Source organism: Artibeus jamaicensis, unplaced genomic scaffold, assembly GCF_021234435.1.
Source record: "Artibeus jamaicensis isolate MK-2021 breed Jamaican fruit bat unplaced genomic scaffold, CSHL_Jam_final contig_1132, whole genome shotgun sequence".
Lineage (NCBI taxonomy): Eukaryota > Metazoa > Chordata > Mammalia > Chiroptera > Phyllostomidae > Artibeus > Artibeus jamaicensis.
In genome coordinates, this window is record NW_026521221.1 from 8,455,745 (window position 1) to 8,474,032 (window position 18,288).

Consider the following 18,288-nt stretch of genomic DNA (forward strand, 5'->3'; position numbering starts at 1 on the left):
GCAGTCCAGGTCTCCAGTAGGTGGTGTACAAGAGGCAACCACACATTCCCCTCTATCTAAAAATAAATAAATTTTTAAAAAAAGATTCCAATGACATATTTCATGGAACTAGAACAAATATGTCAAAAGTTTATATGGAACCAGAAATGTCCCTGCATAGCAACAATGATCCAGACAAAGAACAAAGTTGGAGGAATCATACTTCCTAATATCACACTACACTTAAGGCCACAGTAATTAAAACAGCATGGTACTGGCATAAAAACAGACACACAGATCAATGGAAGAGAATAGGGAGCCTAGAAATAAAGTCACAGCATTTTATAGTCATTATTTGACATAGGAAGCAAGCACATACAATGGGCTGAAGATAGTTTATTCAATAAATGGTATTGGAGAAACTGGACAGATACATTTAGAAAAATGAAACTAGACCACCTTCTTATACCACATACAAGAAGAAATTTGAAATGGATCAAAGACTTAAATGTTAGACCCGAAACCATAAAAATGGAAGAAAATATATGCAGCAATATCTCGGACATTGCTTATAGCAATGTTTTATCAGATATATCTCCCCAGGCAAGGGAAACAAAAGAAAAAATAAACAAATGGGGCTACATCAAATTAAAAAGCTTTTACGCAGCAACAGAAATCATCAACAAAATAAAAAGACAACCCACAAAATGGGAAAACATATTTTCCAATACATCTGACTAGGAGTTAATATTCAAAATTCATAAAGAAGTTACAGAATGCAACACCAAAAAAACCCAAACAATCCCATTAAAAAATGAGCAAAGGACCTGAATAGACACTTCTCCAAAGAGGACATACAAATGGTCAATACATATGAAAAGATGCTCAACATCACTAATTATCAGGGAAATGCATATTAAAATCACAATGAGGTATCACCTCACACCTCTCAGAATGGCTATCATCAATAAATCAACAAACAAGTTCTGGCAAGGATACGGAGAAAGGGGAGCCCTTTTGCATAGTGGGTGGGAATGCAGACTGGTACAGCCACTGTGAAAAGCAGTATGGAGATATCTCAAAAAAACTAAAAATGGTTCTGCCTTTTGACCCATCAATCCCACTTCTGGGAATAGATCTGAAGCAACCCAAACCACTAATTCGAAAGAACATAGAACCCTATGTTCACTGCATTATTATTTACAATTGCCAAGATATGGAAGCAGCCCAAGTATCCATCAATAGATGAGTAGTTAAAACAACTATGAGAACATGTACACAGTGGAATATTACTCAGCCATAAAAAGGAGAAAAATTTTACCCTCTGCAACAGTATGGATGGACCTGGAGAACATTATGCTAACTATATAAGCCAGCCAGAGAAAGAGAAGTACCACATGATTTCACTCATATGTGGACGGTAATGAACAAACTGAACTAACAAACAAAACAGAGACAGCCTCATAGACAGAGAGCAGATGAGCTGGTGCGGAGGAAGGTCAGAGGGTGGAGGGTTTGAGTGAAGGAGAGTGGGGTCCTCAGGGACATGGACTACAGTGTGGTGTTGGGGGAGAGTGGAGTACAAGGGGACTAAATGGTAATGGAAAAAATACAATAAAGATTAAATAAAAATACATATTTAACAAATATGATTTGCAATATACCTTTGAAGACTAAAGTCCCTGTAATTTTACTCTATTAAGTTTGGTATTTCAATGCCATTCACTGCAATTTCAGGTTTTCCTACAGATGCTCTTTGAATTCTCAGTTGCTAAATGAAACCCTAACATTTTTCTAACTTTAACACATCTACCAAATGTCAGATACCTTTTCTTATTTCAGAACTATTTTTTAAATCAACTGTTACAGAATTTACTACACTAGGAAGCCACAACACTGTTTCAACTTTGTCTGTTTTAACAGATGAAGAAATATTCCTATTTGCTCTTCCATATAGGAAGTGAATACTTACTTAACTATGCCATATCCCAGACTGACTATGATGACCAGGGTTCGAGCCAGTGAACGTTTAACTGCTGAAAGTAGCTCTGCAAGGATCAGGGCACCTTGGACTATGAGAAAAGAAAAGGGGAACAGATGCTGTAAATCTAGGTCTGAGAAAAGGTCCAATTCTAGAACCAGAATGTAGATCTCTAACACTCTTCAGAATAAGCACTGGTATTAGTCCTACTGAAAAAATGCTTCTTCAATTCTTACAAGTATATAAGCTGATATAACATAATCTTACTAACGTGAACAGCAATATGGCTGTGTTCAGTTTACCTTCCCTCTCCACCCCCCACTTCACTAAAACCTCAGCAGAATATCTCACCCTACCTGGTCTGGGTAAGATACATGAACATAGCATCTAGCAAATGTTGTCCCCATTTTTAAAAACTGAAATGTAGCTCTCCATAGAAAAGCACAAAAAACACACACAGTTACCAATTCATTTCGCATCTACTATTTTCAAGCCCTTTCAAAAACCAGGGAAAGATTTAATTAGAATACCTTGAAACAATAATTATCAATAATTAAATGATCTGATGAGAGAACTGAAGCTATCATAAAAAACTTTGGTAAAAGTTTACCAAAACAATTTCTGACATTATCTGTTCACCTTCCTAAACCATACACACCCTCTTATTTTCTGGGTATTACTGTATTTCACCAATTCTTAGAGACATCCCCATGCCCATTTTAACATCTTTAAACTGAAAGTGTCTTATTATCAATGGTATCTTAAAAGTAAATTGGCAGTATTTACTTCTTTCTTAGATGTATGTAATAATGGTGCCTTAAAAATAAATGGCAATGAGATCCAATAATGGTAATAGTCTTTCCCAAAATGGCCGCTACTTTTATGAATACATTTCAGTAAAATTACTCTTAAATCACTAAGCCCACAAGTTATAAGACTAAAAACAAAAGTTACAATCAAAGCTATTCTAATAATTAAGTAATTAAAAACTTAAACCTATTTAATGATTGCTGATTTTAGGAAAACTGTCACGTCTTACTTGCTGATCACTCACAAACTGGCATTTTTCGGTTACATACCAGATTCTCCTTTGTATCGGATATTCTGAAATTCTGCATAGAAGACAGCTTTCTCAAGCATTCCCAGGAAGATGACAGCACCGATCCAAAACTGGATTCTCAGGAGATCCCTCCAGTAGCAGGCAGACCACGCCAGCCACAGAACACCAAACAGGACATACACAATACACATCACCATGAAAAACTGTCATGGCAGTGGGTCAGAGATAAAAAGGAGAATTAAGGCCAAGAGCCATTTAAAATCAATACAAAGTCTTATTAACAAGCTATTAAAAAAACCACATATACTTTCTACTTACAAAATAATTACTTTATTTCTTTGGATTTTGATACTACTACACACAAAAAGTTGTCTTCCTTTGAGAACAAGGAGACTACCTAATGGTCTGTCATCAAGTGCTCACCCATCTGTACTAAATGCTCACCCATCTGTACTAAATGAGCTTTTGCAGCTCACAGTGTAAAATTATATAACTGAAGAGAATACTAAAGGAAAAAAAGGCATGACCAGGTTTGGATATATCTGATGGCAATGAAATATGACAAAGTGGGAAAACTATAAAATAGAAAGGAAGAACAAAAATATGAACAAAGAAAATCTGAAAATACATTAAGGATATTCTTATGAACACACACACACACACACACTAAAAAGGATGAAACCTCATCACTTAGTTACTGTGAATGGGGTCAGAAACCGCAGGGCAGTCAGAAGTGCGCTGCTTTGGAACCTTAAGAGAATGGGAGGTGTGAAACAACCCTTGAGGTGCTTTCGGTCTCTACAGCTCCACAAGTCATCAAACTCTTCATGTTACGAATGAGAAAATGAGGCTCAAAGGGGCTCACTGACACTCCCAAGGCCACAGTCTAGTAAAAAGTAAGTGTAAAAGTACTAGCAATATTTTGTGAATTGTTCAGGAACAATTCTTTAAAAAAAGGATATTGCCACAAAACACGGATACTCTTTCAAGCTAAACTCATTTAATACTGAGGTTAAAAAATGTAAGTTCACTTACAATCATCAGTGGATATTCTTCAAGTGTGAGGTATTCATAGGGACCTTTCACTTCCACAGTCACTGCCAAAACACAGTGCTCAGAATTAATGTAAAGGATGTGGGAATTAAACAAAAACATTACCTGATATCTGTTTGATAAAATAAATGAAATTTCCAGTAGGTCATTTACTTTTAACCACCTCAATCCCCGTAAATATTCCATTTGTAGAGCATGATGAAATTTGCTATGTGCCCTCATGGTCCCTGCTGTGCCCCACACAGGTCTCCACGCCACTGTTCCAGTCAACATCTTAAGTGGAAAAGCCCTTTGTTTCCATCCTCATACTCTTTAAAGTCTAGACTGCGTGTACTTTCTCCATGAAGCCTTCTGTGAGCTGCCCAACTGCAACTTCCCCCATGCTCTAAATTTCAAACACACTTCATACACAGTTTTCCTTACAACACATCCTGTACTTTCAAAAGTACAGGACTTCATTCCTTCCCTGTCTTCTCTCTCTTCTTACCTACATTTTCCTACTGTTTTTTTTACCTACTTCAATTTTATGTGACTTTGCTACATGAATGTATCATTTTTAGAAGGTCCTTAATAACAATAAAGTGTTTAAGGAAGCAGAACAAATCACAGTGACAAGAAGCTAAAAGTCAGACTTGACTTAGTGAACAAACGTATGATTGTTTTTAAATTATAATGAATAAAACTTTTTGGATAAATTTTGTCTGATTAATAAGTACAAACTGATTTCCACGAGAAGTGATTTCTATATCCAGAGACAGACTAATAAAAGCCTATTCAACAAGAATTTCCTACTAATTTTTATCAGGGAGAAAGAACATGCCATTATTAAAAATAAATCAGTCCCAATACTTTCATGACAAACAGAGTATCTCATAACAGCGATCACAAACATCGATGGGTTGCCTTTCACGTGCATCCTGACCAGGGAGTAAACCTGCAACCCAGGCATGCGCCCCGAGTGGGAATCGAACCAGCAACCTTTCATTTTGTGGAATGACACCCAACCATCTGGTCACACCCAACCATTTAGCCACACTGGTCAGGGCTAAATTTGTACCTTCTTAATTTAATAAAAGAACAAATAATTAGTGAATATCTGTCACATTCTTTGCTTACTCCATGCCAAAAGTAAAAAAAAATACAGCACATGGAACAAATGTGGCCATCCATTTTTTATAAATATAAATTTTTAATAAAAAAGTCACATCCACTCACATACTGTCTATGGCTGCATTCAGACAATGGTAGAGTTGGGTAGTTGTAGGAGAGAAAACATTTACCATCTGGCCCTTTAAGAAAAAGCTGGCTAACCCCTACTCTACGCTAAAATACAACTTGAGTACTCACTATGTAATACGCTATGGAAAATAGGGGATGGTCAGATGTACAAGATGTTTTCTGCCATTCTAGTGTAGTACCATCTAGAGCAGGGGTGTCAAACTCATTTCCACCAGGGGCCACATCAGCCTTGTGGTTGCCTTCAAAGGGCCGAATGTAATTTTAGGACTGTGTAAACGTAACCACTCCTTAACAGTTAAGGAGAGCTCAGCACTGCCGCTGGGTAGAAATGAGGTACCAGGCCAGATAAAACAAGGTGGAGGGCCGGATTGTGTTTGCCCCCTGTGATCTAGAGGGAAGAGGAAGTTACTTGAAAAGCATGTACCCTTAGAACTGTCCCTCACAGCCAGGCCCAGAAGGATGAATCTGCATTTTCCGGGACAAAGTAAAAAACCATCCAGGCAGAAGAAATAACAAAAGACAGGTGCACGATATATTTACAGAACATATAGTCTCTGAGACTACACATAGTACCCATTGTTAGGGTTTTTAACACAAGGCTGGCAAAAGGTAAACTGATACAAGTTGTGGTTTCATAAGCCTTGATGCACACTGCGGACATTTTATAGGCAGTAGGAAGGCTTCAAAGGTTTTCATGAAGGGAAGAAAACTGATAATACTGTTTTAAAGAGAAAATTTTCATATGATGTAGTCTGTGCTTTAAAATCTATTCTTAGCTCCTAACAAAAGATGGATAAAACAAAAAAGAATGTAAGCTGGAAGCTCTGTGTGTGTATCAAGGCCAAATAGTGGCATCTCAGAAATTCAAGAAACATTTAACATTAGAAAACCGGTTGTATAATTGCATCACATGAACAAATTAAATGAGGAAATCTTTATGATAATTTTAATCAATATAATCAAAGTACCTGATAAAACTGAGTATTCATTCTTAACACTAAAAAAAAAAATACACTTAGTAAAATTGGTATAGAAAGGGGTAGCCTTAACCAAACAAAAAATATTTTGGAAAAAGTCTACAGTAAACATGTGCCAATATTGTAAAATAAGGATGACCATGGTAACTGTTTCTATTCAAAATTCTCCTTGAAAAAAGCAGAGGAGGAAAGGAGAATGCAGAGAAGGAAGAAACAAAACAAAATTACAAGAAATTAAGACCAGTTAGTTAGTAAGCTATGCAAAATTCCAGGTAAGATATGATTCCATGAACTGGGAAACAAGAATGAAAATGAGAATACCAACAAAAATTGAGACAACTGACATACAAAATATATTAGTTTCAGTGCACAACATAGTAAGAGTATGATTTTGTATCTCAACTGTAATTTTAAAATAAATTTGAAAAAGAAAAAATATTGAGACATTAAAAAATTACCAAAGTCTATTAATAGTAAAATTATTTTTAAATTGCCAGGTTTTGACTTTGTAACTAAGTTTTGACAAGTCTATTTCAGAATACCAAGAACGTGATACTAATTAAAAATTTAAAAAGCTGGAGGATCAGATAAAGGAAAATGAAATCTAGTATCTAGCATATATAATAAGAAAGCATATGTGAACTACCTTAGACTATCTGGTACATCATGGGTACAGAAAAAATGTTAATTTCTCTCCCTCAATTTTTCTACTTCTGAACATTCTTAATTATTCCCTCCATTAAAGCAATTACACATGACCCATGCATGCCACAACTACATAATACAAATATAAAAAGAAACGAAATGTACTTACTAGTAAAAAGATTTTCTTTTGATGATTCCTTTGGGGATGAAATGCCAATGTGTACAATAAAAATGTATGGTGCATCTTGCCAAGTTTTCAATGGATCATGCATTGCCTAGAGAGAAAAATGGCATTAAAACTTCAAGTCTTAAGAATTTAGAAGACAAGTTAATAATACAGCATGGAAATTTTGTTTCAGAATTATAAAGGATTTTTACTTTTAAGTTATGAAAGCAAAATATTCACCAATATGAAATTGTTTTTAGACCAGAAAATAAAGATCTAAAAACAAATATATTTACTGCAGTGCTGTTTAAAATGACAAGATAAAGAAACATAAATGATCAATGATATAGAATCTGTCAACAAATTGCAATGTATTCATATAATAAAATACTATGCAGGCATTTAAATAATGATGCCATAAATATTTACTGAACTGGAAAGATGACCAAGTCATACTACTGAGCTCTAAAAAAAGTTACAATATAATACATATTGTAAAACTCTCATTTGTTTTTTTTAAATCCTCAGCCAAGGATATGTTTTACTGACTTTAGAGGGAGAGGAAGCGAGAAAGACAAAGAAAGAGACATTGATCAGTTTCCTCCCTTAGAAGCTCCCAGTGCAAAACCTGGGGGGTATGTGCCCTGACCAGGGATCGAACCCACAACCTTTTGGTGTATGTGATGATGCTCCAAACAACTGAGCCATCCAGCCAGGGCTAAGATTCACATTTTTAAATAAATGAAATATAAATATGCACAAAGACAAAAGACTAGAAGACAAAAGACTAGACTATATATTTATATTCTCTGTGTGTGGTAATACTATAGATGATTATTTTCTTTTCATTTATGTATATTTGCTGAATTTTTTACAGTAAACATATACACATTAGCAATAAGAAAAGACACAATGGATGTTCTGTTAAAAAAATAATAATAAAGTCTGCCACGCCTAAATCATTTTTAGGTTAAAATTCTATACAACTATAATTGGAGCAGGGAGGGTAGAGACACTTCCAGAATGGCAAAATAAGAATTTGAAAATGCACTCACCCAATAAAAGCAGCAAGAATATGAGCAAAAATATCAAAATCAACAATCCTAGAACTACTTCCTCAAGAAAAAAGGCTGAAAAGGGATCTCACTAAAAAAACTAGCTGAATTTTGATAGTAAAAGCAAACTTTGTGGTGTTTTTGTTCACCCTAATCCCATGCCCTGGTTCCAAGCTCCTTGATACCAAAGTACTCTCAACTATAACACCTGCGAAAAACAGAAGTTTGGGAACCACCGGAAAAAACAAGTTTGGAGAACCTCTAAAGCCCAACTGCCAGAACTATCTGGAAGGTGCTAAAAAGCTCCATTCCCAGGCCTTAACTTTTATATGACCTGACTCAGAGCTCACTCAGTGTGAAGGACCCTGTACTCACACCACTCTCAAAAACACTCAGCAACTGTGAAAGATCACAGCTGCCCCAGGCAACATTACTAGGCGGGGCCATTAAGAGGCTGCCTAAAAACTTAAAAAAGGAAAAACTGGAAATAAGATGTCCACAGGACATTCTGAAGAGCTCTCAGACATTGCTGAAAATCTAGAAAGCAGTGAGTACATGCAGGCCTGTGCATGTATGTGTGAGACTGTGCACACATGACCAAGAGAGGCCTGAGAATGCCCTCATCACTCACCTCTGTCTGATGTTAAGGCTCTGCACAAGAAGGAAGTAAGAGTTAAGACAGTTTTAAGTTGTGACAGAAGCCAGACAGTAGGCCACAAATTGTATGATTCCATTTATATGAAATGCACAGAACAGGCCAATCCTTAGAGACAGAAGAATAGTGGTTGCCTAGGGCTGGGGGAAGGACGGACTGAGGAGTGACTGCTAATGGTTTATGCTGCAACTTCTTGGGGTGATAAAAAATGTTCTAGAATTAGATAACAACTGGTGGTTGCATAATTTGTAAATATACTAAAAACACTAAATTTTATGTTTTGAAAGGGTAAATTTGAGATACGTATATTATGTCTTAATGAAGTTGTTATAAAATTAAAAGCTTTAATGTTTTGTAAAAAGCATGACCCAACATAAATAACTATACTGTTTCCTCTGTATTTTAAACTGGCAGTTTTAAGGAGTTACTGTGAATTAGAAAGTGAATTATGCAAATTTAAGCACATTTATAGTATCCAACCTATCTCAATTTTCTAAACTCTGTTCCAGTTATATTATATCACAAAATAATTTTACATGGGGTTTAAGGTTCTTTCTCAAACGTTTCTTCCCACCTACAAGTAATATTTGTAAAATATAATATAACTAGAGCTGCCACCCAGAGGAACCACCTTGCACATCTTACTCCTCCAGTCTGTGGAATGGGCCAGAGCAACACTGTATTCTACACAACTGTCTGCACAGCTAATGGAAAGGCTGACAGCCCGGCTACCAGACTGAAAATTAAAGACATTCTTTAGAATTAGCACCACCATGTAGAGCTTAAAAAAAAAAAGCTTACTCGCACTTAGAGAAATTCCTTCCTTGACTTGTGAACTTCAACAGAAATTCCTTTCTTCAATTCACATTTTTCCCCTTCCTCTTTTCATAAATACCCCTTGCCTTTGGCTCCTAAACAGAACACTATTTGGGTTTCTGCCAGAATCAGTGATTTCCAGAACTGCAATTCTTCCTGGATCTCAAATAAATGCTTTTGCCTCTCACCTGGGCTTTTTCTTTTTAGGCGGATATATTTAAGGGGTAATAAGTACAAAAACGATACAGAATGATTGTAGCAAATATGGAAAACACAGAAAACACAAAGAAGAAAATAAAAGTCATTCATATCATCATCTAAAGACAACCATTATTAACACTTTGGTGCATAGTTTCCAGTCTTAAGTTTCTTTTTAAATATTAGCATACCAAGATAATTCAAAATACACAAACATAAGAATACCGAAATAAGTGTTTAATCCCCCAAATTCATTACAACACTTACAATTTTTTCTCCAGTAGTGGTAAGATTTGTTCCATTCTCCTTAGCCTTAAATATTAAAAAAGAAAGAAGAAAAAATTAATTCAAATTTTTAACTTTACTCTCAGAAATATTAACAAGGAAAACAATTACCTCCTGTTTTTCTCCTAAAAGAGGCAATCGATGCACCAAATCCCCAGAAAAGCTCTATGAAAGAAATATAACACTAAAATTAAAGATGTATAATAGTAAAGTATAAATCAAAATCCACAAGAATGGTTAAAGCAAAACACATTATAATAATAAATAATATGGCATTGACAGACAAAAGATTTTCAATTAACCATGAACGAGATAAAAAAAACTCTGCTGGGAACTAAAACTACTACCAAAGCAAACTGGCCATTCAGTTCTTCTATAAGAATTACAGATATTCAAGAATTACAAAATCTTAGATCAAAGATACATGCTCAGGATGGAGGGATCTTCTAGTTCCCTACCCTTCTACAGACAAGGAGTATGTGGCTTAAAGCTTAAAGCTTTATGTAGAAATGGGATTTGAACTTAAGATTACTAACTCTTGGGTCCAGTGCTCCTTCCACCACAACACACTCCATGGCTGTAAAAAACCTACTCTAATTTTAATATTTACCTTTCTTACCAGTTATAAGTAGATGAGGCATTCTCCTTCTTGAGTAATTAGAGCACATATTTCAATTCTGTTACATTAGACTGGAGGAGGGGAAACCTTACCACTAGGGGTACACGACGGGACCCTAGAAAGATTACAGCAGACCTGAAAGTACTTGGGCAACAGTATGCAGTAAGTAGCTTTCTCAGTCAAATCTGGGAAAGGTCAACCATTTCTCCTGGGCTTGAGGATAAATTTGGGGAACCCACAGAAACCTTCCTAATCAACATCACATTGTTCCTAGCTTTCTTTCTCAACCATTCAAAAACACTTTCTTTTTCCTCCAAGTCCGTAAATCTAAGCTATGACAAGAACTCAATCTTTATAGTTTAATTACTTCACTTGCTTATTACTAAATACTCACTTAAAGCCTTCTTATAAACTACTCCTAGTAACTAGACAGAAAACCTAGCTTTCTGTGAACTCCTTGCCTCTTCAAAGCAATTTGTTAAATATTGTGAAGCAATATTTAAATGCAGTAAACATGAAGCAAAGGTTGTAATTATAGTAACTATTTATAACACCTATAATTTTTTTTTTAAAAATTTGTATCAAATCCTTTAAGAAAGGAGAATTATATAATATAAACTCCACTTATTATGTGAGAAATTCAACACTTTGATTTCAGGTCTGTAACAGTAAAATCTAAAAACGCTAATTTGTGGAGGCAGGACACATAAATTAGATGAAGTGGCAAGAGATTTTAAAATTGGTGGTTTCAAATGTCCATCAGGAGATGAACAGATAAACACAACGTGGTATATTTGTACAAGGAAGTGTTATTCAGCCTTATATAAAGGAATGAAATTCTGATACATTATATGGATGACCCTCAAAAACACTTTGTGAAGTGCAAGAAGCCAAACGAATATTGTACAATTCTATTCCTATAAGGTATCTAGAATAGTGAAATTTATGGAGATGGAAAGTAGAAGAGCAATTACGAAGAATGTGTGTGTGGGTGTTTTGTTTTGAGAGAAAGGAAAAGGGGGAGAGAGACAGAGAAACATCCATGTGAGGAAACATCGACTGCCTGCCTCCCACGTGTGCCCCCACTAGGAACTGAACCCCCAAACTTCTGGTGTACAGGACAATGCTCCTCTCCAACCAACTGAGCCACACCAGCCAGGGGGAGGTGTTATTGTTTAATGGTTAAGAAGTGTCAGTTCATGATGATGAAAAAGTTCTGGAAGTGGCTAATGGTGATAGTTGGAGAACAACGTGAATGTACTTAATGGTAGTATTTGACACTAAAAAAATGATTATAATGGCAATTTTTTGTTATGTATATTTACAATAAGAAAAAATGGGTTTGTTTTTCATACACACAAAAAGTAGATCCTCTTATGTGATGAGAAAATATGTAGGTGGCTGGCCATACACCTATCAGAACATGCTTCTAACTTCTGTCAGAAGAAAGAACTGGGGAGTAGGAAATAATTATCATCAAAAGTACAGGCATTACATTTTTCAACTCTTCTATTTCCCTCTAACCACTACCAAATATTACCTGTGTCTTAAAGAGTTCACTGCAGTTCTGGAACAATTTGGATGCTGCTTGGTATTTCCCAGACAATTCCTTTTTTTCCAAATAAGTCTCCATGTCATCTGCCTGGAAAAATAGAGAAAATACAATAACTTACTTTTCCCAAGTAAGATATTTAGAAGATATACACCACCTAAAACACAAATATAGTTTGGGGCTTACTATTTTAAAAATTAACAACACAAGATGAAGACTCTATGTTGGTATCCACAACTTCAACAGTGTTAGACTCTAAAGTACAGAAGTCTAGTCTATGGCTCACAAGGGGTAGTTCCTCTAAAAATTCTAGCAAGACTGGGAAAATGTCAGACTCTAGAAGGCTTTTCTTTTCTCACAGAAAATATATTTATAAGAATTACTTGACTAAATTAACACCACCAATGAAAAGATATGCTTGTGCTCATAAGCTAAGATAGGGTACAGAATTGTTGGAGCCCTTCACAGCCTGCTGCTGATACTCTGGAAAAATTTACCATTTTTCTCCTTCATTGATCAGTTCTGTGTATTCTTCTCTGATGCCTACATGCCTAATCTTGCCCTTTTGTTTCTAAGGTCCAATATCACATCTCTAACTATCTGTCAATTTCAGAATTTTGTCCTATGGCAATCCAAAATAATTTTTAAATTCTTAACTTGTACTACCTATGAAAACTGGATTTTAACCAGTTCATTACAAATTTCAAATACATAAAGTTTTTTTTAAATTTATTTATCTTTAGAGGGGAAGGGGAGGAGAGAAGGAGAGAAATATCAATGTATGGTTGCCTTTCATGCGTCCCCTGCTAGGAACTGGCCCCTGCTAGGAACTGGCCTGCAACCCAGGCATGTGCCCTGACTGGGAATCGAACCGTGATCTTTTGGTTCACAGGCCCGCACTCAATCCACTGAACTACACCAGCCAGGGCTTTAAATACATAAAGTTTTTAACTGTAAATTCAATTAGTAATCAATTAGGAGAAAAAGATCACCGAACAGTCATTCAAACCATATTCTGACATTATCATTTCTAAATTCTTCAGTCCTTTTAGTCCTCCTCCTATTAATCCTACCGAATGTTGGATAACAAATGCCAAAAACAGTTACCAACACCACAAAAAAGATCATTTAGACACTAATACTAGGCAGAAATTCAAAATGCTTAAGGTTTGAAAAACTGACTGAATGGTAGAAATTTTTAATAGACCAGTCAGATTTTCCTTAAAGAATAGTAGGGGAAATGTAATACGTTTAGCCCTGGCTGGTGTAGCTAGTGGATTGAGCGCCGGTCTGCGAACCAGACAATCACGGTTCGATTCCCAGTCAGGGCACATGCCTGGGTTGCAGACCAGTTCCCTGCAGGCCAGTTCCCAGCAGGGGACGCACAAAAGGCAACCATACATTGATGTTTCTCTCCCTCTCTCCTTCCCTACCCCTCTAAAGATAAATAAATAAAATATTTATAAAAAAAAAAAAAAAAGCCCTTGCTGGTGTGGCTCAGTGGATTGAACTTTGGCCTGTGAACCAAAGGGTCACCAGGTTGATTTCCAGGGCACATGCCTGGGTTGCGGGCCAGGTCCCCAGTAGAGGGCATGAAAGTTTCTCTCCCTTTCTTTCTCCCTCCCTTCTCCTCTCTAAAAAATAAATAAATAAAATCTTTTTAAAAAATTAAAGAAAGAAAACAGGTAAAATATACCATGGAAATTCTGAAAGTGTGGTCCATAGACCCTTTCATGAGGTCTAAGAAAACTATTTTCTTCTTCCTCCTTCTTTTCTTATTCTTCATCATCATCATATGTTATCTGCCTTGTACTGACAGGTGCAAAAGTAATGATGGGTAAAACTGTTGCCCCTTATCAGGAACCAAGGCAATGACACCTAACTGCATTAGTCGTCATGGTACTCTTCACAATCACAAACTTGCAGTTAAAAGAAAACAATGCCAGTTTTATGTAAGAATATCCTTAATGAAGCAGTAAAAATCATTAACATTATTAAATCTGAACCTTTAAGTACATGCCTTTTTATTTTTTTCTGATTATTATTATTATTTTTTAATCCTCACCCAAGGATATATTGATTTTAGAGAGGAAAGTCAGGGAGGTACAGAAACATCAATCAGTTGCCTCCTATACATAACCCAACCAGGACTGAACCTGCAGCCTTTTGGTGTACAGGACAACGCTCCAACCAAATGAGCCAGCTGGTCAGGGCAAGTACATGCCTTTTTAATGTTCTATGACACAAAATGGGAAGTGTGCAAAAATACTATAAATGTGCTGAGATAAACACTTTGCAACTGATCTGACTTATAACTAGTCTTTTTTCATTTAGTTGAAAGAACAATTGACAAACTAGTTATTTAGACTTGGTTATCTGGGTGATATTTTCTTGAAAATGGGCAAAGGAAAGCTACCACTTCAAGGGAAACAACTGACAGTATTCACTGCCAGTGATAAAATTTGAATTCTTAAGCAAAAATTAGAATTTTGGAAAATTTGTTATCTGACTCGCTATGAGCTCAACAGCTTCTAGTACTTTGAGGCTCTAATGAGACTGAAGAGTGATACTGACAAATATAATTTTGAGTTAATTGTAAAGTGAATTAATATTTGGAAAGCTTATGTAACTCAACCAACCAGTCTTTTCTAAATGACCAAGAATGATGATACAAAATCAAACATGGGTAAGAGACCGAAGTACAAGACACAACTATTTATTTATCTTTTTTATTCCTCACCCAAGGATATATTTTTGATTTAGAGAGAAATTGAGAAGGGCAGAGAAACAGCGATATGAGAAACATCATTGACTGCTTCCATTATGCACCCCCACTAGGAATTCAAACCCACAACCTAGGTATGTGCCCTGACTGGGGATTGAACCCACGACCTTTTTGATATATTGGACAATGCTCCAACCAACTGAGCCACCCGGCCAGGGTGACACACCAATATATTTTACTGTAACAGATTTTTTTAAAAGTTCACTGATATGCTTTCGATTCCACATTACAACTAACCTTTAAGAAACTCCACTTGTTATGTTTTGGTATAGGATCAAAGAACAATATCCACAAGTATCTGAAAATATTTAAAAATACTATTCTCTTTTCCAACTACCTATCTGTGTAAGGTCATATTTTGTGCATATATTTCAACCAAAATAACTTATCATAACACACTGAATAAAGGATACAAGAATCTAGCTGTTTTCTACTATACCAGATGCTAACTGAATTTGCACAAATACAAAATAATACCACTCTCTGGTCTTAAAAAAAAAAAGGTCATTTTTCATTAAAAAATTTTATAATAACATGCACAAAATTTATTACTGCTATTTTGAATTAATATATCTTTCTCTATTTTCTCAGTTTTAATTTCTAATATAGCAACCTACATGATGGTTATATATTTGTAGTCTGCATAATATTTAAAAATATAAGTGTTCCAAGACTAGAAAGTCTGAGATTTGCTGGCAGCTAGGTCTGCAACTTGGGAAGCATGGATCCTAGTTTCAGTTTTTCTCCTTCACAGCTACAGGACACTCCGGGACCTCATGATCTCTAAAGTCCAAGAAAAGTATGTTCCTTACCTTGAAGGTATAGATGTCATTGTAACAATCAGCACTTTTCAGATACCAGGTTATATTCAAAGGTACATCACAAGGTTCTCCATCAACTATAAAATAAGAACCTTTGTGAATAAAAGATGATTCCCAAACCCCATATCCCATTTATTTCCTGCCAAAATGAGATACTCAAAGACCACCCCTCCTCCAAACAGAAGGTAATGAAGTCATATGCAAAAAGAACTGGACGGTCTTTGAATAAATTAAGTATTGTTACCCACAGAAAGAAAAAGCAGTTAAACAGTTTTTAACCTTTGAAACTATATCTATTTTTATGCTTTAAAATCTTGACTTCTGGTTCTCTGTTGGAAAAAACCTAGAAATAAAGCAGTCCTAAGTTAAAACCAGTCTTCTGTTATCATTCAAATATTTGTGAAACAGAGCACTTAAATACTATGCTACATAACACTGTTAAAGCCAAAGACAGGAATAGGAGGGAACAGAAATTACCAAGACCCTTAAAAAGGCTACATTCCACTTGGAGAGAAAAGGAGTAACAACGTTAGAGATGTCACAAGGCAATATTTAAAACAGTGGGGGAAAAAAACTCATGGCCTAAATCTTTAAAGATATCAAGATTGGATAGAAAAAACTATGAATAAAAAGCAAACCTGGCTGCTGAAGGTAGGAACTACAAAAGCAAAAATAAAAGAGTATCGTGTATTAGATTGTTTTCAAAACCCACCTTATGAGAGGCCTCAAGGAACTTATGAAATCATAAAAGCCTCATATAACTTACTAAACATAATCTAGAACACAATATTCTGGTAGATCAAGGTATTAGTCTAAAGACTTGAAAATGTAAATCTGACTATAAGACTGATTAGCTGTTTGACCAGGGAAAGTCAGTATTTTTATCTTCTTTCTTTGATTCTTGCTAAAAGACACCAGTAAGAACTTTGAATGGATGTCTTTAAGAGATAATGAAAAAGTTCCTGCCAATTTCATGGAAAGCTATATATGACAAACCCACAAAAGTTTAAGATCAGAGACGAGGTAAATATAAGAAAGCACACAAGTGAAGTGAAAGATAATGTAACTTTTAAGGAGCCCCAAATCCTTCAAAAACAATGAAATGCAGACAGTTCAAAATATGTAGCTTGTGTAACTTAGCAAAATACCATTAGATCAAAATGCAGGTGAAAAAAACTACATAATAAAAGGAAAGATTAGCATACAGGCTATCAGACAAAAGACAAAATACTTCTACTTCTAAAAGGTACTCTTACCTTGTAAAGCAACTCATAAGAAAGCCCAGTGTGTCAAAGTAAATTTAAGTCATTAATCAGGAGATTATATTGTCACGGACACAGTATATTCTTCATAGAATTCTATCTGCCTCCTTCACCCCAGCAGACTAAAACTCAACAAGAGAAGAGCCTTTTCTATCTCTTCTCTGCTAACTCAAACAGTGCACATAGTTAGTTTTTTAGTGACTACTTACTAAATGATTAAAAGAGTGAAATCATAGAACTATGACTTCCAACTCTGCATTTTCACAGAGACAGATATGTATAGAAGCACACATGGATGACATAGATTTTTATCCCTGATCTTAAAACGGAGCTTCCCATGATCATCTGCTCTCTACAATAAAGCCAGTTTCAGAAATAAAAGGACGCTTTTCTTTAATACACAATGGGATATTCTGGATTCAGAGAAAGTGGTTCTTCAACTGGACAGACTGGTTTTGTTCTACATAATCCCTATTTCCTGAAAATGTCTTTGAGTTTCCTCGTGCAAAGATCTGCGTTGTAAAATACTCCTTTTGTAAACAAAAGGTTTACTCAACATATTCACTTAGAGCCAATGATCTGACAAACCTACCTCATGAGTTCAGTAAATACCTAACACACACACAAAAGCAAAATCAGTGGTATCTCTGTAACTCAGAACAGATCAAAACACCATGCCAACAATCAACCAACACAACTTGTCTAAATATACATTGGACTCTTGAGCAACATGGTTTGAACTACATGGGTCCATTTATACATAGATGTTTTCAATAAATACCTGTACCATTTTCATCAGCAGTTAGGAGCTCACAGATGCAGAGGGCTGACTGTATGTATTGTTCTACACCACTTTATAAAGCGGACACAAGCATCTGGGGCAGGGAGTCTTAGAACCAATCTAACGCCCATAGATACATACAGTCAGCTTAAGTTTTGAGGGAGTCAAAAGTTATATGTGGATGTTTTGACTGCATGGGGCATGGGAGGCCCTGAACTCCTCATTTTTCAAGGGTCAACTGTATAAATACCAGAAAAATGAGAAGAAAGTAGAATTCATACAAATAAGTATTCTGAAGATTGTTCAGTGAAAGGACCTTAGTTATATACATATCCTTCTGCCTAGATAGTGCTGGACTA

General features: G+C 35.7%; 1 protein-coding gene across 4 annotated transcripts in view; it reads right to left on the bottom strand.

Moving 5' to 3' along the window:
* TMEM87A (transmembrane protein 87A) overlaps window positions 1-18,288 on the bottom strand; it is a 44,355-nt gene that overhangs the window by 24,467 nt on the left and 1,600 nt on the right. For all 4 annotated transcript variants that reach the window (XM_053665938.1, XM_053665937.1, XM_053665927.1 and 1 more), the window contains exons 3-10: window positions 15,878-15,963; window positions 12,269-12,370; window positions 10,221-10,274; window positions 10,092-10,136; window positions 7,104-7,209; window positions 4,056-4,117; window positions 3,040-3,223; window positions 1,952-2,051 (exon numbers count right to left, since the gene is read on the bottom strand). In XM_053665938.1, coding sequence (XP_053521913.1) covers window positions 1,952-2,051; window positions 3,040-3,223; window positions 4,056-4,117; window positions 7,104-7,209; window positions 10,092-10,136; window positions 10,221-10,274; window positions 12,269-12,370; window positions 15,878-15,963 — 739 coding nt within the window. The remainder of the gene's footprint in view (window positions 1-1,951; window positions 2,052-3,039; window positions 3,224-4,055; window positions 4,118-7,103; window positions 7,210-10,091; window positions 10,137-10,220; window positions 10,275-12,268; window positions 12,371-15,877; window positions 15,964-18,288) is intronic.